This window comes from Hyaena hyaena, unplaced genomic scaffold (assembly GCF_003009895.1).
Source record: "Hyaena hyaena isolate Hyena2069 unplaced genomic scaffold, ASM300989v1 scaffold_645, whole genome shotgun sequence".
Classification (NCBI taxonomy): Eukaryota; Metazoa; Chordata; class Mammalia; order Carnivora; family Hyaenidae; genus Hyaena; species Hyaena hyaena.
In genome coordinates this window covers 234576-257464 of record NW_024081272.1, presented here as the reverse complement: position 1 = coordinate 257464, position 22889 = coordinate 234576, and the positions used below count along the sequence as shown (strand labels likewise).

Below are 22889 nucleotides of genomic sequence, written 5' to 3'. Positions count from 1 at the left end.
GTGACCACTCAGACCCTCAGTGTCCTCATCTGTTCTGCAGCATGGGGATAATAACACCTCATTCACACCCTGGCCTTGTGGGGATTGGAGATGCTGCTGGTGAATGTCAGCACATGAGGGCCCTTGGTGAGGGGCGGTTATAAGTCAGGTGCCAGTTCCCTTCCCTGCTGCCCCCTCCTCTCACAGCCTCTCAGAAGGGCAGACTGTGTGCTGGAATCCCCAGAGCCCCTGTCTTGGGCCCCCTTCCCTCTTCTGGGCTCAGCTTGTAAGCCGATAGCTACCTCCCTACCTGTGCAGAGCCGCTTCCTCTGCTGGCAAACAGGAAGTCACTCACCTCAAGGGAGGCAGGAAGGGGCTCCCTGGCAAGGGTGCATGGCAAGGGCTGTGGTCAGGTCAGGAGGCTGGGTATCCTCTGAGCCCTGGGGATGGGGATGGTGGGCAGGGAGGGGATCTCCAGCACGGGGAGGGGTGGCAGATCAAAACCCCCGCAGGCAGGGGGCTCAGGACAGGATCCTGCTTGCCTCTGCCTGCCCAAATCCCAGGCACACAGCCACTGAGCCAGTGACCCCTGGGCTGTAGCCAGAGGTCCCCCATCCGGAGTTTGCACCTGGCAGCCTTGGGAAAGAGATGGAACAGAGCTGGTGGCTGCTGCAGTCACGGACTCAGTTCTTGGGATGGCAGGAACATCCCACACCCCCAGACACACGCCTCCTGCACACACCAGCCCTACTAAGTGTTCTTTTTAAATGTTTATTTTGAGAGCCTGAGCGAGCAGGGGAGAGGCCGAGAGAAAGAGAGAGAGAGAGAGAGAGAGAGAGAGAGAATCCCAAGCAGCTTCTGTGATGTCAACATGGAGTCTGAGGGGCCGGGGTCGGGGGGTGTTTAAATCCACAAACTGTGAGATTATGACCTAGCTGAAATTAAGAGTCAGAGGCTTAACTGACTGAACTACCCAGGCATCTCTTTGCTGAGTACTTCTTATCCTATAGGCACATGGCAGTACTTTCCATGTAATCATTTTGACTTTTCCAGAGGGTGCTTTTATCCCCATTTTATAGATAAGGAAACAGAAGCCCAGAGAAGTTAAATCTCTAAGTGTCTGCTTGCCTATCATAGGCTATGAGGATTTGTATCATCCGAGGGCTTAACACATATATTACATAGACATAAATGTTTTCTGAAGGCTTTGAAGATCATACCCCTGGCTCCATGTCTCTTCTGTACTCAGAGGTCCCTTTTCTGCTTTTAGGGACAGATCATTTGGCAGGAGGATCCCATCATGGAAGACTCTAGAATTAAACATTGGCAAAATTGGTCACTAGCACTACACACACACACACACACACACACACACTCTCTCTCTCTCTCTCTCTCTCTCTCTCCTTCAAACCTTCATCTTGGCTCTTTGCAGAGATCCTAAAATCTTAAATGATTGGTTAGTAGCCACCTAAAATCCTGCTACTTGATCAAATAACAGTTTGCAAATGTACATTTTAATCTGTTGGTTGTATTAGTGTAAACCTAGACTAGAGAAATCTGTTGAGGAAGGCTGTTGTGTTAAATTCTTGACATCCAAATCTTTAAAATAAAAATGCTTACTTAAGAATACCTACTATTTAAAAATAACTTGGTGTTTTGGTATTATAAAAGGATCATTGGCTGTGATTTTGATAGTAGAAAACCTTATTTTTAAAAACAGGTTTTTAAATAAGTAATTTATGCAGTGCATTGTGAATTTGAAAGCATTTCCCTATACTTTGTATCTGATCCTTACAAGCTCTGTGGGAGAAGATTCAGGCAGGTGGTGTGTCTTTATTTTAGGATGAGGACTCTGGGCCTTAAAGAGTAGTTGACTTCACTGAGGACATGTAATTTTGGCTTTCAGTTCAGTAGGCTTTTGTTTTCAATGTTTATTTTTGAGAGAGAGAGAGAGAACAGGGGAGGGGCAGAGAGAGGGAGACACAGAAGCTGAAGCAGGCTCCAAGCTCTGAGCTGTCAGCACAGAACCTGATGCAGGGCTTGAACCCATGAACCGCAAGAGATCATGACCTGAGCCAAAGTCAAACACTTAACCAACTGAGCTACCCAGGTGCTACAAGTTCAGTAGTCTTTCATGCACTTGCTCAACTAAATTTATCATGACCAGTTGAAGAGCTGTTTAATATTTTTAAGTATAGGTTTGCCAACTTTAGTTATGCTAACTGGACTTGACTTTGTTAATGCCTGTGTTGCATACCTCATTATTTCTCTTACAGCTGAATGATGGTAGCTATTTTTAGTCCTTTATCTTCAGACCTTGCTCATCTCCTCTTCTTGGCAACATTAGAATAAATTCTGGGGGTGCCTGGGTGGCTTAGTTGGTTGAGCATCTGACTTCAGCTCAGGTCATGATCTCACAGTTGATGGGTTTGAGCTCTCTTCAGGCTCTGTGCTGACAGTCCAGAGTCTGGACCTTGCTTCAGATTTTGTGTCTCCCTCTCTCTCTGCCCCTCCCTCACTCATGCTCTGTCTCCCTCTCTCTCTCTCAAAAATAAATGTTAAAAACAAAATTCTGGGGCTTTCTTAAGTCAAACACTTAATAAGATTTTTATTAGAGATGTGCTCATAGAATCTTTGCATTGAGAGATGATCATGCCACCTTGAGAGATCAACCAACCCATCACAGATACAAATGGAAACTCTGAGACAGATAAATTTTGTCTATCTGGCCTAATTAGATAAACAACAAAGTTATGTGAAATTATGTGTGACGTATACATGTTACTTTGTTTTCCTTATAGTGTAAAAGAATTCTTATACACAGTTAAAGAAAACATATACATTTTGAGGATTTCATATCTTCAATGGAAAGTATTCTCCCCCCAACCCAGCTTAAAACAACAACAACAACAACACAACAGTTATAATGTTCAGGGTCAGAGGTAATAATATCAAATCTTAATTAGGAATTAAAATTTATTATCTATACATTTTATTTTTTCTCTGCCTGTTAGCATTTTGAATATTATACGTATCATTCATTTCTTCTTTTTTGCGGGGGATGCATATCAGAACAGAGGTACTGTTACATTAAACAGCTGATTCCTGGGCTTTGATTGGCCTGGGGAGAGGAGAGCAGGTCTGCACCCTCCATTTGCTTCTCCATACCTGCACTGGCCATTCCTTTTCTCTTGACTCCTAATCTCCCCATGCCCTATTGGGAAGGGGATACATACAAAGGTGAACCCTGCTGCATTCAGGAGGCTGAACAGAGAGCTGAGTCCTCTGAGCCTAAATCTGAAATCTGAAAGGAATCAGGCAGTGTTATATTCATTCATCTGTCTTCCTGGACCTCAGAGGATGGACAAGTCATGCCCATAGTCATTCCTCATCTAGTGACAGCCTATTTTGTAAAGAAAGTTTAAAGTTGCCTAAATTTATTTACTAAACCTTTCTTTTGTAGCCTCACATAAATGGTATAAGAGCCCAACAGATCTATATTGTACCTATTTTTGACTCAATATTTTTATTCCTATTATTCCACCTGTCTGAAAATCCCCTTTTACCTACTCCCCCCACCTCCCTTTTTCAAATTGGTTGGAGTTCTACTTATTCTTTAAAACCTGGAAAGTTATGGCCTCCATGAAAATTTCTGTGATAACTGTAGCTGGATTAAACTTTCCCTTCCTAATGGCTATTATATCTTGTACTACTTTGAGAATTTTTAGCATAAACTACCTCAAGTTGTAGGTTTTTACGTATATGCCTTTTTCTCTAGTGAGATTTTTAAAAGATTTGGTAACTTTACTTTTTATATAAATAAGTCAGTCTTTGTAGAAAAAATGGGAAGGAAGAAATAAAAAGAAAAATCACCAATAATCATACTTAACAGAGTCTCCAAAATAAACAGTGTTAAACATCATTACTGGTAATACTCACATAGCACTTCTACTTGCTTTAACAGATTAACCTAGTGGTTCTCAAATATGCATCTGGATCACCCAGAGGGCTTATTAAAACATGGATTCTGGGCCCCAGATCCAGAATTCCTGATTCAGTAGGTCTCAGGTGTGACCAGAGAATTTGCATTTATAGCAAGTTCCTAGTAGTGGTAAGACTGCTAGTCCATGGGCCTCACTTAGAGAATCACTGAATTAACTCGTTTAATCCACACCTTAACCCTATGAAGTAAGTACCATCATTGTTACCATTTACAGATGGGGAAACAACTTGGTCAAGGTCACACAGCTAGTAAATGGCAGAGCCAGGAATCAGCCTTAGACACGGTCTGTTCTGAGTTCATGCTCATAATCATGACACTGGACATATATGGGGTTAATAGAACACAGAGCTTCTCTGGAGACCAGAAGGGTTTCATAGTAGAGGTAACTGAGAGGAAAGTCTTAAAAGAACGGTCAGGATTCCTGGAAGGAAGGTTGTGGCTGGGTATTCAAGCACATGGGGACAGAATGTGTACCAGCCTGGAGGAAAGAAAGGGCATGGAAGTTATTGGAAACATACACAGTTTGGTTTTGCCAGTATAGGCCTTGTTGCCTGGTTGTTCCTTGAGGGCAAAGATCAGGGCCCTGAAATTCCGCACCAAGTATCTGGCATATGTTAATGATCAGTGAATGCTTGCAGACTAGATTTTCTCTTGATAAGATATAATGAACATGACTTTGTAATGAGGAACTAAAATGTCAACACTTCTCTGGTTAACCATGATAAAAAATAAATTAGGCCATACCAACTTTGAGGTATGTCTTAATGTGAAAGTTTGGGCTGCTTTAATTGTATTATAGGGTGTGATGAATAAGAAATAAGACTTTATTTTACTGCTTTGGGAGATTAAATTTTGTTTTTTTAATTGCCTTTTAAAATTATGCCTATTTACAGGTTTTCAGGTGAAAAGAAATAAAAGCTATGGAAAAAGAGTTATGCTCTCCTGCTTCCTCCTGGTTCTGGTGACAGGATCATTAACTATTTATTCCAAATTTTCCCTCCCTTAATCTTATATCTTGTTTATTTTAATTGAATTGATTCTGCCTTAGGATAATAGAAAAATGTGAAAAACATTCCAGAGAGAAACAAGCTAGTTTTTGTATAAAGACCATTCTTCTGAAAATGTTGTTGCATGGAAAGAAACCACATGAAAAACCGAGCTTTCAGATTAGCAATAAGTACTAAAAGTTTTCCAATTATTTTTCAAATGGCCTTCAATAGAAATATAGCCACATGTGTGCCCGTGGCCACCACGTGCACATATGTTCTTTTGGAGGGTTAGCAAATTATCCCACTCCTCTCTGATATGTAAGTAAGGCGGGGTATGAGCTTAAGGATAAGTTTTACATCTCTGTCCCATCCATTCAGTTTTGTCAGTTAGATTATTGATGCTTTTGAAAGCATTATATCATTCCTTATGTCTCTCTATCCGTTTACAGTTTCGAAGCACTTTTGAATACATTTTCCGTTGACCATACACTTATATTATTTACCTATAATCATTTTTCTTATAGGCCAGCTACAAATGCATGCATATTGTGAAAACCCAGATATAGTGTTATGTGGAAATAAGAGTGATCTGGAAGACCAGAGAGTAGTAAAAGAGGAGGAAGCAAGAGGACTTGCAGAGAAATACGGGTGAGTATTTTTGTGAAGAAATCTAGAGAACACATTTCCAATTCAAACATTAGCACATGAATGGGTAATAGAAAATATAAAAGCAATAAATTAACACACTCAGATGTAAGCCTGGGGAGGTATAAATACCTACTTTGCATATTAATATTATGTGATAGTAAGGACCCTAGGGCCCTAGGAAAAACACCGGGGGAGGGCTTTAATTTACTGTTTCAGTACCATTTTCTCAATCTCATGGTGTTTGAAGAAAGACACATTTGAGTGCAAATGGCCTAATTCTAGAAGGCTGCTTTCCCAAGATGCAAATAGGAGATGCATGGGATGAGAAAATTCTCTCTATTCAGCAAAAAAATTTCAAAGCCAGTTCATGAACTGCTATAGACAGCCCCAGCATACAAGAAGGCCTATTGGTTTGAAATTTCTATGCTCAGAGAGGAGTGTGAGGGCCTTGGTTTAGGTTGTGGTTTTGTGGCAGAGAATCATCTAAATACTGTCTTTTCCTTGAGCTCCTGAATAGGATCACAGTACAGTAGCAGCAGCATTAATTGGGCGTGAAAGAAAGGGATAGCCCCTGCTTATTAAAAATGTCAGAGCACCTCTACAAAGCAATTTGTGCTTTACTTCCTTTCTACCTCTAACATGTATGCATTAGTTATGCTTAATGTAAGTGGGAGGCAACAAGTGGAGTTGAGAAGGAAGCAGGGAAGTGGAGAGAGGGGTGGTGTGGTGTGCAGGGGATGTTACCCAACTACTGGCCCTGGTTGTTAAGCAGAATCCAAGGAGGCCATAGGAGGCCCTTACTCTTTTTATCTTGTGACAACTGCTTTGTTCATCCTTGGGCTGATGTAGGACGAGAAAACACTGGAGGATAGGGTTCACCTTGGGAAGGGAGTAGAAGGATAGGTTGGCCAAGTGGGAAGAAGCCAGAGTCTGGACAATTTTGAATACCAGATAAGGAGAGTAGACTTGATCTCCTGGGGGACAGGAAGTTGCTGAAAGCCTTTGAACATGGAGGGATGTGATAAGTACTTGTCTACATCAGTCTGGGGTGAGGGATGGGTGGGGTGAAATGGAGGGAGGAAAGACAGGGAGATTGTGGTGATCTGTTAGACACGAAAGGACTATATTTGTGGAAAAGAGTAAAAGGAGTAAATCAGAGAAAACAGATAGGGTGGGGCAGAGCAAGATTTGAAATCTTTCTCAATTCTAGGGGTGGGACAAGGCAGGGTGAGGCTGTGGAGTGTGTATATTCTCATCAACTATACTGGCTTACCCTGGCACAGATTTGAAATAGAATGTAGAAGTTTTCACTGTAGGATAGATGGTGCTTAACTGTGTTCGAAGCAACTGAGGAGCCAGGCACCTGGGTTGGCTCAGTTAAGTGTCCAAGTCTTGGTTTTGGCTCAGGTCATGATCTCACAGGTTTGTGAGTTCAGTCCCTCCATTGGGCTCTGCACTGCTGGTGCAAAGGCTGATTGAGATTCTCTTTCTCTGCCCTTCCCCTCCTCCTTCAGTGTGCATGCTCTTTCTCTCTCAAAATAAATAAATGTTCTAAAAAAAAATTCTGAGGAGCTTTTAACAAATGGTTATGTCTGGGCCTCCTCTCTGAGCTTCCGACATAATTGGTCTGGAGTGGTTTATTAGGCAAGATTCAATCGAAGAAAATTATATCTAAAAAGCTTTGTTACAGGGATCTGTGGGAGCTGGTTAAGCAGTTTCTGTAAAGTGTTGCTTCTGATGCTGAAGCGTGAAGTCCACAGGACAGGCAGTCAGGAAGGGAAGGTGGGTCTAAGATGAGGAGAGAGAACACCAGCAAACACCAGCTGGGACCCATAATGAGAGACTGAAACCATGTCAATATTTGTTGCCTCTGACCTGAATGGTGTGGGTCGCCTAGAGAAGCCAGGGACCTTTGTCACAGGACCAGGCACACCCACCTGGCCCAGGAGCTGGAGAAACTGAGAGGATCTTAGGGAAGGTGGAGCAGGTACAGGTGTGTTTGCTGGTTTATGCCAATGAGATGAGCCAGCAGGTGAGCAAGAATGTATGAGAGCTATAGAGTAGCTGCTGCTTCACTTCCGCCCCCTAATCTCCCCCAAATCCCTCCTGTGATCTACCCTAACCAGAAAGGAAATTCTGGGAAATGTTCAGCCTACCAAGTTGACCTGTTAAAAAACCACCACAGGCGGGGGCCTGGGTATTGATGTCTTTTAAAGGCTCTACACATCATTTCATGTTAAAAGTACCTCTGGAGGTTTTAACAAATACTCAAATCTGGGCCTCACCTCTGAGCTTCTGCCACATTGATCTGGAGTAGTGATTCTGAGGTGGAGGCTGGCAAAGCCCCACAGGCAATTCTAAATACACTCATCTATTCTTGAGAGGCACTCGTGTAATGTAGTGCAAAGGAAAGGAAAGGAAAGAGGGCAGGCCAGATACCACGAGAATACTGAAGTGTCGAAACTGGGACCTGGGAGCTATGTTGCAAGTGGGTGAGGAGGAAGTGAGCGATGAAGCAATGGAAACCGTGGACCTAGACCATGATTTTGAGAAGTATGTGAATGAGGCCAAATGAGATAGGGCATCTAGGAGAGCTAGCTAGATCCAACAAGTATGTTCTCAAGTACTTGGAAGGGAGCCAGGATTGACTTCTTCCCCCTCTGGGCTTCTTCAGCCTTTTGTTTGTTTCCTCTGTTCTGGTTCTCAGGATTCCACATCTTGCCTGGTATCAAAGAGCCCAACATTGCCTTCTGTCTGTAGGGGGAATCTAGGGAGACAGGAATTGTCTTTCGTCTGTGCCCAGCTCACAAGCTCTGGGGAAATTCATAAGAGGGGCTCAATCTAAAGTTTCTGAATTAAAATGGAGAGAAGGGATTAGCAGATAAAATGATGGAATCTATTGGAGAAGAATGGAAAGGGATGGAGACAAACTTTCTTTAGGAATTAGGAAGCATAAAATATAGTTCTGTAGGCTGTTTGGCAATTTCAGGAGAAGCTATAATGAAACAATTTAGTGCACATGCATTTCATAAATTTGATGTCTAAGTTTAATGATTGTTTTCACAGAATGTTTTCGTTTTTAATCATTAGCATTTTCATTGGTTGTACATGTACTAAAGGGCTATGTTGGTCAGTTTTTCTCTGCTAATAGTCGTAAAATAGAGTACAGTTTATGGCACATCTTCATATCATTTGAATGTTTGATAAATTTGCATTTTTTGTTACTATTGTGCTGCCTTTTCTCCCTGGTTCTTGAAAATCAATCCTTCATTCATAAATGGTTCTTTTAAATATACATGCTTTTGGAGAAAGACTTTGTTTCAGAAAATGTGAATTCTTTTAAAGGCTCTACACTTCATTTCATGTTAAAAGTACCTCTGGAGGTTTTAACAAATACTCAAATCTGGGCCTCACCTCTGAGCTTCTGCCACATTGATCTGGAGTAGTGATTCTGAGGTGGAGGCTGGCAGTTTGCCACATGAAATTCTTATTCACAGATCTATTGTCCTTGCAGACACAGATTTATGTTCCATATTTGTACTGTAACACGTTCTTTATTAGGTCTGCAAAGCTTTTCTGAAACAAAGTCTTTCTCCAAAAGCATGTATATTTAAAAGAACCATTTGTGAATGAAGGATTGATTTTCAAGAACCAGGGAAAAAAGGCAGCACAATAGTAGGATTAGGAGGAACTTGACGGAGGAACAAGGGGGAGAAGAAGGAGGGAAATGGTGGGGGAAAGGGAGAGAGGCAAACCATGAGAGACTCTTGAATGCTGAGAACAAACTGAGGGGATGGATGTGGGGGGTAGAGGGGAATGGGCATGGAGGAGGACACTTGTGGGGATGAGCACTGAGTGTTATGTGGAAACTAATTTGACAATAAACTATTTGTAAAAAAAAAAAAAAAAATTTCATGTGGCAGCCAAAAATGGAAAGGGTGAATTGAATGCATGATGTAGAATATCAGAAATTTTATTTTTAGTAGACTAAGAATCCATTTACCTGTAATTCCCGGGAACATTTAGGTTTGTCTAGAACAAATGCAAAATAATACTTCTAGTATGTTACATTGAATAATATTGTCAATGAAGTCAGAGAAAAGAGCAAAACAGATTTGTTCAAACTTGTACTGCTGCCAGTCAAAACAATTACAGTCTACATAGTTGCTGAAACACTTTAAAAAATAGCTAGGAAATCAAATGTGTTAGAAGAGAAAGCAGAATCCAGTATTGGTAACATTCCTCTTTGAGGTGATACTTTTAGATTTCAAGCCTTAGTGTAGTATGGGTCCCAAGGAGTTTCTTTATTTTATTTTTTAATGTTTATTTATTTTTGAGAGAGGAAGAGAGAGAGAGAGAGGAGCATGTGTACACATGCAAACACATGAGTTGGGGAGGGACAGAGAGGAGGGAACAGAGGATCTCAAGTGGGCTCTGCACTGATAGACCAATGCTGGGCTTGAACTTGGGAACCATGAGATCATGACCTGAGCCGAAGTTGGATGCTTAACTGACTAATCTAACAAGGAGTTTCTGATTCAGTAGATCTGGGGTGGAACACAAAAGTTTATGTTTCTGATTCCCAAATGCCGCTACTGCAGGTGGTTGAGTCCAGCACTTTGAGAACCACTGGTGTAGACGTCAAGTTACTATCTGATGTGCATGCTGGTGGATATTTTCCTTGACAGTATAAGTTGGATAAACCATTATGCACAAAATGTGAAGCAGTTGTCTACTGTGCCATGGATGGATGAGGGAAATGTGCTCAATGACGCATCACGGGAAAATCCATGTTTAAGAGAGGATTTTTTTTTCTTCCACAGTTGATTTAATCAGCTGGGAAGGAACACTGGGGTTGGTACTGAGTGCCTGCCATGAGTGGGCAGGCAAGGACTTTTTAAGTAAAAATGGCTGCATCTAAATGCCTTCCCACACTCTTATTTTTTCATACAGGATAATTGGTGGTCCTTATAAGCCTTTTGTTCTTGATTCACAGCTGAAGGAAATAGAAAAATTTGTGACTACAATGAAGGAGTGATCATTGAATATACATATTTCATGTGCTGTACACAGGAATGAGCAGCAAATTTTTTAAAATTGAGAAATAATTGACATATAACATTGTATTAGCTTTAGGCATACAACAGGATGATTTGATACATGCATATATTGCAAAATGATCACAGTAAGTTAACATCCATTACCACATATAGTTACAATCTTTTTTCATCTGATGAGAACTTTTAAGATCTACTTTCTTAAAGTCAGCAAATATAAAACCACTTTTTCCCCCCTGGAGGCCATGGGCTTTGTGCTCAGGAAGAGAGGAAAGCGCCCTGGAGTTTCTGGATTAAAGGGTGTGTTAAAAACATTTATTTACATGGGGCGCCTGGGTGGCTCAGTCAGTTGAGCGTCCAACTTCGGCTCAGGTCATGATCTCACAGTTCGTGGGTTCGAGCCCCCTGTCAGGCTCTGTGCCTACAGCCAGCTCAGAGCCTGGAGCCTGCTTCAGATTCTGTATCTCCCTCTCTCTGTGACCCTCCCCTGCTCACGCTCTCTCTCTCTCAGAAATAAATAAAACAGGGCACCTGGGTGGCTCAGGCAGTTAAAAAAAAACATTTATTTACAGCATTAATAAGTACAGGCTATTTCTGGGTTTCAAGTGGCTTAGCTTAAGGGCGTACTTAGTGTCATATGTAGACTGAACTAGATGAAATGTGGTATGAACAGTTTGATCTTGAATAATGTGATTCTTTGCATACTTCATGACATCCTTCCTTTATTCAAGAAATAATGATGTATTATTGGGCATATTTTAAAACCACATAAGCTGGGGGTGCCTGGGTGGCTTAGTCGGTTAAGCATCCGACTTTCACTTGGGTCATGGTCTCGCGGTTCGTGGGTTCAAGCCCCGCGTTGGGCTCTGTGCTGACTGCCAGCTCAGAGCCTGGAGCCTGTTTCAAAGTCTGTATCTTCCTCTCTCTCTCTGGCCCTCCCCTGCTCACGCTGTGTCTCTCTCTCTCCTAGAAATAAATAAAAATATTAAAAATAAATAAATAAATAAATAAAACCACATAAGCTGAAACTAAACATACAAGATTGATTTTCAGAACCCCACACAACTCAGTTACAGGATCTAGATTTTATTTGGCACAATCTCCTAGTTTGAAACAGCCCAGAAACCAGCCCTTTCTTATAAATGGCTGTTCATTTAGCTTTCAACAGACTATTGAAAGTAGTGAGACTCATTGTGTAATTTAGTAAAAAAATATCTCCATAATATCTGGATCCACACTAGAGTCCAATAACTAGAACCATTTGAGAGAATCCTCAGATATGCTTGCTTTCATTCCTCTAACTGGAATCTAGATTGTGGAATCTAGATTCCACAAATCTTCAAGTTTTGTGGAAATAAATAGTAGAAAAGAAACCAGCCTGATGTGGATCATATCTATGGTATGAGCAGGATCTAGATATGCTGATGAAAACTGTAAATGATAATAATATCCTTCCTCATTGATTTGAAGTAGTTGGCCATTTTCCTCATGTTATTAGTTTTAAAATTTGTGATTAATCTATTTCTTTTTTAAAAATATACCAAAATTGGTGTTCTGCATGCATTCCAAATGACTATTGAGTGGTCATTTCTGGATTAATATCATAGGTAGCTGCACAGTATTTTTTCAAAAGTTTGGCGATACTGCCTCTAGTAATGCTACATTAGCACCACCATGTGGAGAGAAGGGACAGTATCACTCTATGGTTAAAGGTGGGACAATTGATCCTCCTGAATTTAAGCTAATTTTATTAAATTTTTGCCTAATAAGTTTTCGGAAAAACAGAATATTGTTTTTAGAGAAGAAAAAACTCATTATATTAACATTTAGTGAGCACTTTGTTGGATGCTAGGTTTGTGCTAAGTAAGCCCTTTACATGTATTATCTCAATTCCTCCTTACCCTGACCCCAAGAACCAGTTATCCTCTTTACGGTTATGGAGAAGTGTTCAAATAATGTAGCCTTAATGCCTTCTAAAAGTGAACATCAAGAAGATATGGACATAAAAATAGTAGAACTCCATCCACTAGACTCCTATGCCCTTAGGACAAGCTAGGCAGTCCAGTTTTCAAATGTGAACACAAAGGCACATTTCTGTCTCTGGAGCAACATTATATTATGGAAATAAAGTCTTATTTCAGGGTCTTCTCTGTGGATCTCATTTGCTTCTCCTCTGGCAGCTTAACAAGCAGAGAGCAGAGAGGAGTGAATTCTGGCCATCATTCATTCCTGTCGAAACAAAAACTGCATTGCCCCAGAGTCTTCTGAGAAAGACTCTGAATGATTAGTCTGAAGATTAAGGTTGTTAACCACACTCCTGGTCCCATGACCTGGAGCTTCACAAATGGCAGGAAAATATACTTGACTGAGATGTTTTTAAGTGAGTTTGGAATTAAAATTTAAACTACATCTTATTAAAAGATGTACTATATTACCATGAGTGACTTAAAAGTTTGTATATAGGGGCGCCTGGGTGGCTTAGTCAGTTAAGCGTCCGATTTCGCTTAGGTCATGATCTCGCGGTTCGTGGGTTCGAGCCCCGCATCGGGCTCTGTGCTGACTGCCAGCTCAGAGCCTGGAGCCTTTTTCTGAGTCTGTGACTCTCTCTCTCTCTGACCCTCCCATGCTCACGCTGTCTCTCTCTCTCTCCTAGAAATAAATTTTTAAAAAATTTTTTTTTAAATTTTTTAAAAAGTTTGTATATAAAAGAACTCATATACCCTGAAGTTCTACCAGTTAAGTGTTTGATTAAGTTAGCAACAGTAGTGGACAATAGCTTATAGCTCTGCTAGAAGTATCAGTCATTTCTACCTAAGTATTAATCAGTGAAATAAAGTCCATTTCTCTCCATTTGGTGAAGATCACTTGAGGGATTGAGGGATCTGATGAGAACTCACAGTGGGCAGATGATTTGGGGCATGAAGAACTTTGGCAGTGATGGGTCTGAATGAGCCATCCCTGATGTAGGGAAGGAAGCATAGCATGGTCCCAGGTGCTAGAATTTAAGGTAGTACTGTAGATCAGCTACATTATGGATTAAATCAATAGTTTGTAAGATAGTTTGAGAAGTTAATGTTGATAATGTTGCTCAGGTCTCTTAGAGTTATGACTGTCCCATGACTCAGTGACAATGTTTCTATGGGATGATGTGTTCTTAGTGTTAGACAACAAAATTACACACAAACGTTTATGATCTAACCTATTTCTGTGTTATAAATAAGAAACAGTTATCAATGACACATGTGTCAAAAGTGACACATTCCCTGTGTGTCAGTTTATGATACAAATGCTTTAAATGTTAACTCATTTAATCCTTATAAGACACTACTGATATTATTTAGTTTTACGGATGGAGCAAATAAGGCACAGAGTTGAATGGCTTGTCAGCGTTCCATAGTTGGTAAGAGGTTGTACTAGGATTCAAATCCAGGCAGGCTGACTTCAGAGGTTATGGCTCTTAACCACTGTCCAAGATGTTTGTAAATTCCATGCATAGATTTTATAGTTCTTTTTTTTTTTTTAAGTTTTTTTTCCTTAATGTTTTATTTATTTTTGAGAGAGAGAGAGAGAGAGCATGAGCAGGGAAGGGGCATAGAGTGAGGGAGATGCAGAATCTGAAGCAGGCTCCAGGCTCTGAGCTGTCAGCACAGAGCCCGATGCAGGGCTTGAACTCACCAGCTGTGAGATCATGACCTAAGTCTAAGTCAGATGCTTAACCAACTTAGCCACCCAGGTGCCCCAGATTTTATAGTTTTTAAAAGTATTTTCAATTGTGATTTTTCATTTATGCCTCAAAAATAACTGTGAGGCAATTTGCAGGAGCAAGACGGGAAAAACTGGAAAGTAGAAACAGCTTAATAGAGATTCAGTCAAGAGATTCAATGAGGCTCAGGACTTGAGTTTGAAAGCTATTTACATTGGATTTTGAGGGGATTTCAAAAAATTAGATGTGCATTATGATGTTCTTCTGTTCAACCAATCTTCTTTCCTTCTTCTTTCTTTTCCTTCCTCTCCTCCTCCTCCTCCTGCTGCTGCTGCTGCTGCTGCTGCTGCTGCTTCTGCTTCCTCTTCTTCTTCTTCTTCTTCTCCTTCCTCTTCTGTCTCTCTCTCTCTCTCTATGTGTGTGTGTGTGTGTGTGTGTGTGTGTGTGTGTGTGTATTTGCATTTCAAATTTCAGCTGATTATTCAGGGGGAGTGATGAAGTTTTTCATGAAACAGTCTATTTCTGAATGGTGATAGAATGATTAAGCCTTCTTTTAAGTATGAAAAATGTTCTATAAACCTTAAATGATTCTTCATGGTGTAGTTAAGAAAGAACACGATGAAGAAAATATATTTAAATTTTGACAATTCTCTATCTAAAATTCAATTCTTATAACAATGGTAGCCTCACACACTGTCCCTGTGATTCACCTCAATAACATTAAGTGCTCAATAAATAAATACTTGTTGAATCCCCACAAAGGTTGTACTCCTCACACTTGGTCATCAAATATTGCACCTGACCAGAGGAACGGGAAAGAAAGACACATTATCTTCATTTTATGGATAAGGCAACAGATGAAGATGGAATTAAGAAGACTGACAATTACCAAAGATGTAGCCAGGCAGGTTTAAAAACAATAAGAGCATGTAATTTGCCCAGCATGCTGTTTCCTGATTAAGATACGATAGAATCAGTATACGAAGGGATATGAACATGGGCATGGTGGAATCAATAGAGCAACCGTGTCTTGTAGTACTTACAGATGGATGGATAAATGCTCATTTGAGAGTTCCTCAACCAGTTTTCAAGAGCTATCCTGAAGCAAGAGAGAAGTACAGAGGTCCAGTTAGTTCCAAGTCCTATCAGTTCCTACAGGAAGTGTGCAGATAATAAGACACCCTCATGAGGAATCACATGGAGAAATAGCCTTCCATTCCTATACATGTAACCCTAATGTGCTGGGGGTTTTTTGTTTTGTTTTGTTTTTATAAAGAGAGAGGGGGCACACACACATGTGTGAGGGTAGTCGGGGAGATGAGGTAGGAGAGAGGGGAGGGGAGGGGCAGAAGGAGAGGGAGAGAGAATCTTAAGCAGGTTCCATGCCCAGCGAGGAGCCCATGCAGGCTCGATCTCAGATCTCAAGATGGTGAGATCATGACCTGAGCCAAGATGAAGAATTGTCCGATGCTTAACCAACTGAGCCACCCAGGTGTTTCCTCCTTCCCCCACAGTGTGCATCTTAGTGACCTGAGAAGCAAAGCAGTTGTGAAAAGATCTGTAAAAGCATCTATAAAAGCTCTCAGGTGGAAGCTGCTCCTAGCCAAGAAATAATAAAAGAAGAACTTAAATTGTAATCAGAGTCACTGATGTGCTATTAACATACTAGGCAAACACAGGAAAACAAAGATATTCTCCATAAAAAAGTAATACTAATGGAGAATTTTAAAGTCCCTATAAATGTAAGGAAAATTTAACTAGACTCAATTGCAATACCCCCAGAGGTGCTCAAACAACTTTCTTTTGTAGTCGTTATACCTCAGAGTCATTATACCTCAGTCATTATACCTCTGACCTTTTGGTCAGATTCTTTACTAAGTGGTGGAAATGAAATCAATAGTTTGAGAAAGAGGAGGAGGAGAGGGAGGGAGGCTTTATTGAGAAGAAGGAAGAATTTGGCAGTTGATTAATCCTGTTGCAAAGACTAACTCAGGTGTATAATAGGTGGCCCCTGAAAGAAGACTCATTTTTCAAGATGATGTGAAAAGCAGCCTTAATAGTTTTGAAACTATGTTTTGTGAGTTATTTAAAAATTACACATATACCATAGGTCCTTCAATAAGAAAAGACTGATGTCCTTGAGAAACTCTGAGATGATGTATGTCATCTCAATGTCCTCAAATTTATGGCCAGAGCATACAGCCTAGAATTAACAAGTGGCAAAGCCTTTGACAAACACAGCCAGGGAGCTTGCATTTTTATCTCCTGTCAGTGCATGTGCAGCCTGCAGTGGAAGGGATTTGTTTTGGAAATCCTCATACAAAGTAGATTTGTTTGGAACCAGTAGAACTTAATGGTTAAGTTGGTGATGCTGGAATGAAGCAGCTGTGGATTCACATCTTGGCTATGCTACTTTGTATATTTATGCAACTGGGGAAATTATTTCATCTTTCTGAGCCTCGGTTCAATTACCTGTGAAATGGAGGGGCGCCTAGGGGACTCAGTCAGTTGAGTGTCTGCCTTCCGCTATGGTCATGATCTCATGGCTTGTGGGTTCAAGCCCCATGACAGGCTCTGTGCTGACAGCTCAGACACAGCTTCACATTCTGTGTCTCCTTCTCTCTGCTCCTCTTCTTCTCGCTCTCGCTCTCTCTCTCTCTCAAAAATAAACAAACATTTTTTTAAAAAGTCATCTGTGATATGGGAATAAAAATTTCCAGAGGTTTTTCTCTGTTAGGAATTCAGTGTTATTTTTTTTATTGTCTTCTTATGCTTCTTGATGAACTCTGTTGTGGTAAAGCATTTTTACTTTCTCATATATTTATGTTCCTCTTATTTTGAAGTTGAATTATTATTTCTCTCCACATGTTGTTACCTGAGTTGTCTCTGTCTTGCAGAATCCCCTACTTTGAAACTAGTGCTGCCAATGGGACAAACATAAACCAAGCAATCGAGATGCTCCTGGACCTGATAATGAAACGAATGGAACGGTGTGTAGACAAATCCTGGATTCCTGAAGGAGTGGTACGATCCAATGGTCACACCTCCACAGATCACTTGAATGAAGAAAAGGAGAAGGGGATATGCGGCTGCTGAAGAGTCCAGTGAGCTACACAGTAACTCAAGTGGTCTGTTATCTCTGTGGGTGATATGTGGCACAGAGAGATGAACCGGCGTTGTGTACAAACTGCTTCTCACCATCCCAATTAGACCTATCAATTAAAGCATCTGGTTTATAATTAATTTGCTGCAGCTTTGTAAATATTTAAGATTCAGCCTGAGAGTTGTGAGAATGTTTTACATTGCCAGAAGTGCCTTAAAAAACCTTAGCCCATGGCAGTATATCATTCAAGAGTTGAGGATTTTGTAGTCCCAGAGGAGTGCATTTATTAAATAGAATGACTGAAGATACCATCACTTGCCTTAACATACATCAGTCCAGAATCTAACACTTAAAATCTTAGATACAATTATAAAACAATCAATCTTTAATCCAAATTTAAAAACCCTACTTGTACTGTAGGTGACTTTGTAAAAATGCCATCTAAACCACTTGAATGTTAAATAAGAATATACACAAATATCAGTTCAATATCCTTGAGTATTTATATAAATATTATCTCTAAAATGAATATAGGATAAATTATGTTTATGTCTATAGACTCTGGATAAACTGAATTGACCAATTATACACTCAATGTGACTCTTGGTAGGAAAGGGATTGGGGGTGAGGTCAGGTATATCTTAATATAGTATGAACAACTGAAGTGGGGCTTCTAGCTCCCTGCTATATTCCCACTACTCTGAAGGGTTGATTGAAGGATCAGGGAATTAGATTTTTATGGCCTTATTTCACTGTGATATGTGCATTTATACTTGGCTTATGTGCTGGCCACATTTGAACATAGCTGGTGCTTATGCTGAAGTTATTTGTGAGAAGTAAACATTTAGCTTCTTTTTCTTCATATTTATAATGTTGGTCTGGCATCCTCAGAGGTAGTTTTAATTAGCTTGTGAAGTACTAATCTTTTGTCTCACCATCATGCTTTATGACATTAATATTTGCAATTTGTTTTATTTTTTATATTGGTATAATTGGAGGAATTAGTTTTTAATTACATAAAATGTTTGCCATTTGGTAGAAAAAAAGATGTTTGTATTTAAGCAGTTACATTTATACTATAGCTCAATATGAAAAAATGAAGCCTTGTATAGCCTGTATTTTTTATTGAGATCACAGGCATTTATTGCACTTGCTGGGTCTTGCCAAGCTCATGGATTCCTCTGCAATGCCTAAGTGTCTTCATATCAAATTCAAGGTAGTTTTGAAATGTGCCTTATGGAAGGTGTTTATAAAGGTCAAGAGGGGAAAATTCTTTTTTATTAAAAGTGGTTTAAAGAAATCAGGTTAAAAGTTTCAAAGATCTTAGTGGCTATTTAGGAAGAAAATACCACTCATTGTAATTTAAACAAAGAATAAAAGTAAATGTATTTTTTGGTGGCCAATGCTTGGAAGAACTATAATCAGAAAAATACAGCTATGATAGAAAAGTAATTACTTTTACATGGTAATTTTCAAATAGCTTTTTACTGAGTATCCTGTTTTTTTGCCACTTCGCTCCCACCACTCCCTTAAAAAACTTAGCTGTGGTTACTAAGATCTTACATATTTCTAGCCTTGAAATAAAGACTTCTTTTAAATACCAAAGAAGTCATTGAGTCCTGTGCATTTGAATTGTGTTATACCAGTAAGAAGAAGATTCAGACATTACAAGGGCAGGATCATAATCACAAACATGGCCTTTTAAAGTTGCCATAAGACTTCAGTGAGGCAAATCATAATTTTACAGCTACATTTCAAGCAGCATTTTATATGTAGTTAAAAAGAAGACAATATTTGTATGTTTCACTTTTTCAAGAACCAAATGAGCAATTAGCTACATATCCCACTGGCCTTAAATATAATACAAGGTTAAACATATACATGATATAGTCCACATGCAAGAACTATCTTTAATTATTGAAATAAATAACCTGTATTCTTTTGGGAAATCATTTGTTTGGATTTGGTATTGAAGTATCATATTTTTGGGCATCAATGTATTTTTCTATTTATCAGATTGTGTAAAAGAAAAGCGTATCTTCAGTGAACTTTGTGCCAATTAAGCTTTTAATTAAAAAGTAGTCTAGTCTGTCAAGTTTGTGTGTGAATGTAATTCCATTTCCTATCACAATAAAGTCTCAAACAAGAAGTTAGAATATTAGAGAAAACTAAATTCAGGGATACAGATTCCATTAGGTGTTTGATGAGGAGCCAGCCAAGACAACAGATTCTGGAGAAGGTAATTCAAATATATTATCACCAAACATTTATAGAGCACCTACAGTTCAGGCAGTGTTATACTAGCCATTCTCTGGTGAGCAAAACAAGGATGGTAAGGGCCTGAATTAATATTAAAGCTGAGATATGGATGCAAGAGACTTTGGGAAGTGGATATCATCCATCAATGGATGGAATATGGAAGGAATATGTGGCTAGATGGACTCTGACCTTATTTTCTGTCACTGTCCCCCTCACTCACTCCCTTGCAAGCACACTGGTCTCCTTGGGGCAGTCAAGTGTGTCCCTGGCTCAGGAATATTTACTGTTCCCTTGATATCGAAGCAGTTGAGTCTGTGAAGCTCTGAAGCTCAGCGAATGTTACCAACAATTTTGGGGAGACCTGGAGTGATTTAAATCTTTTCTCCTTCCCACACCTTTTAATTAAAAAACATTTTCATAAGAAACTAGGGTTCCCTCCTCAGACTTCCATTCGCCACACTGGCAATTGGTTCCTTTTCAAGGAACCTTATTTATGTGCATAGATAAACATGTTTATTTCTGTGTGTGCTTGTCTCTTCTTTTTAACACCAGTGAGTATCCTATTCACCCTTTTCTGGACCTGGTTGTTACCGGTCTCCCATTACTGGAATAAAAGGACAGGGATTTTTGTCATTTTGTTTACAGCTACAGCCACGATGATGAAGTTTGGGGGTGATGGTGGGGTGGTCTGGAGGCTACAGCCAAGAAAGAATTCTTGAAGACATCTTTGGTGCAAAATGGTGATTTTATTAAAGTACGGGGGCAAGATCCTTGGGCAGGAAGAGCTGTTCCTAGTCAAATGATGGGACAAGAAAAGTAAAAAAAAAAAAAAAAAAAAAGTAAATATATCAGATAAAAGGAAAAATTGGATCTCTTTGTAGATTATAATTAGACAAATGGATTCTAAAGTTAAAATGAAAAAAAAAAACTTTAAAGAATAGCCAGGGAAACAATGAATAAGAAGGCCAAAGAAGGGAGAAGAGGGCTGCAAGTAAACCTAGTTATTTAAAATAATTTACAAGAATTTAAACATTTTCGAACTGGCACATAAATAGATAAAATCAAACAAAGAGTCCAGAAGTACACCCATAGAGAGGTGACATTTTGTATTAGTGGGGGAAATATCAACATATGGTATTAGAAAGAAAATAGAATCCTATGTCTTTACTTATATTTTAACAATTCCAGATAAGTTAAAAATTCAATGTGAAAAATACTATAAAAATAATAGAGAAAAATTATTGAAAAGGAATTTTGAAAAGGGAAATGCAGTTCCAAGCAAAACACCAAATCCAAAACCATAAAAGACTGGATAGATTTGGATACATACAAAGAAAACATTTCTGGATGGAAAAAATACTATAAGTTTAAAATATTGATAAATTGGGTTGGGGCTCCTGGTTGGCTCAGTTGGTTAAGTGCCCAGCTCTTGGTTTTGGCTCAGGTCATGATCTCACAGTTCTTGAAGTTTGAGCTCTGCATCGGGCTCTGCACTGGCAGCATGGAGTCAGCTTGGGATTGTCTCTCTTTTCCTCTCTCTCTGCCTCTCTCCTGCTCACACTTGCGCTCTCTCTCAAAATAAGTAAATAAACTAAAAAAACTGTTTTGAATTGATAAATTGGGAAATAATATCTCAATGTTCTCAATGTCAGCAAAGTACTAACTTTCCTAATACGTAAAGTGCTGTTAAAAATCAACACAGTAGAAAACTGTGTAAAGGACACAAACAGGCAATTCAGAGAATGAAATAGATTTCAATATTTGGAAATATTCTTAACCTCATTTGTAATTAAATAATACAAGTTAAAATAATAATGAAACAAATTTTAATCTCAGACTGGCAAAGATTATCCTTAAAGATGTGAAATCATTTATCTTACAGGTTGTTGTTGAGTGTTAATTGGTAAAACCTTTTAGAGATCATTCATTGTTGTCTATGAAATATTAATAGTGTACAAATCACATCTTCTGACCCAGCAGTTCTATGTAGATGAACTCTTTTTTTGGAGAAAAAAAAAAGTATATCAGTAAGTGACAGATTGGCAGACATGAGCTGGAGGCAAGAAGAGTCCATATTAGAAGCTAGGGCACAACATCCTGACCTTGTGGCTTCCAAGACTTTGGGGCTACCAGACCAAGAGCTACAGGTGCAGAATGTGGCTATCCTCTTCCACCTCTGCCCCCAGGGTAACCCCTAGTTTATAATGCACTGGCAGGGTGGTTTTAGCCTCCCCCTCCCCCCTCCCTGGCAGAAGGTGGGTGGGGAGGAAAGGCTGCAATGAATGTTTTGGTACAAACCTTGTAGGGTCAGAAACTCCCCCTCTCAACCTGGGGGAGGAATCCCCCAAATAATTGGAAGCTCCCTCTATGACCCAAGACTCTGCTTGTATAAAAAGAAAGGACCCTTCTAGCCTCAGTGCAGTTACCTCCTCTGGGCCACCCTGCTCTCCCACCTTAATAAAACTGCTCTCCACTAGCTACTTTCCTTCAGGCTATCTTTATTGGAGTGCAGATCCTCAGGTAAATATTTCCCAAGGGGAATCCAAGAACCTAGACCTCCTTTCACACAATGCTGACTCTCCCACCAGTAATATAAAGATACTTGTTATGTTAAAAGATAGGAAACAAACGTCCATCAATAAGCCACCAACTAAAATGATATCTTCATATAATTGTGTATATACAAAATGGTGAAAAAGAATGTTAAATATTAATAATAGAATATATATTTGTGTGCCAGGAACTGTTCCAGGTATTTGTTGATGAGGGAGCCTAGGGCAAGCTGAAGGCAAAATACAGGCTAACAGTACTCCCCTGTCCCCTAGTGGAATAAGGTGATATTCCTCAAACACTCCTGGCTACCCAATAACAAAGGCTTAACTACTTGACGTGGTAATGTGGGAAACTAATGCAAATGAAAAGTAAATTCCCTTACTGCCCACAACCCATTGACAAATCCTTGAAACAGGCAGAGTAACCTCCCTCTAAATTCAGCTGCCTTGATGATACTTTGCTAGGGGCAAAAGAGAATCTTAGCTTAACATTATCCCAACCTTGAGGATCCTGTAAGTCTACCTTAACATATAAAAATTCCTTTAAAAACTTCCTTTAACTCGGAGAGAGGCAAACCATGAGAGACTCTTGAATG

General features: G+C 39.7%; 1 protein-coding gene across 5 annotated transcripts in view; it reads left to right on the top strand.

Annotated features, from left to right (window-relative positions):
• RAB27A (RAB27A, member RAS oncogene family) overlaps nt 1–19577 on the top strand; it is an 81479-nt gene extending 61902 nt beyond the window's left edge. For all 5 annotated transcript variants that reach the window (XM_039216584.1, XM_039216586.1, XM_039216588.1 and 2 more), the window contains 2 exons: nt 5496–5619; nt 17277–19577. In XM_039216584.1, coding sequence (XP_039072515.1) covers nt 5496–5619; nt 17277–17475 — 323 coding nt within the window. In that variant the 3' untranslated portion in view covers nt 17476–19577. The remainder of the gene's footprint in view (nt 1–5495; nt 5620–17276) is intronic.
• Nucleotides 19578–22889: the final 3312 nt, after the last annotated feature.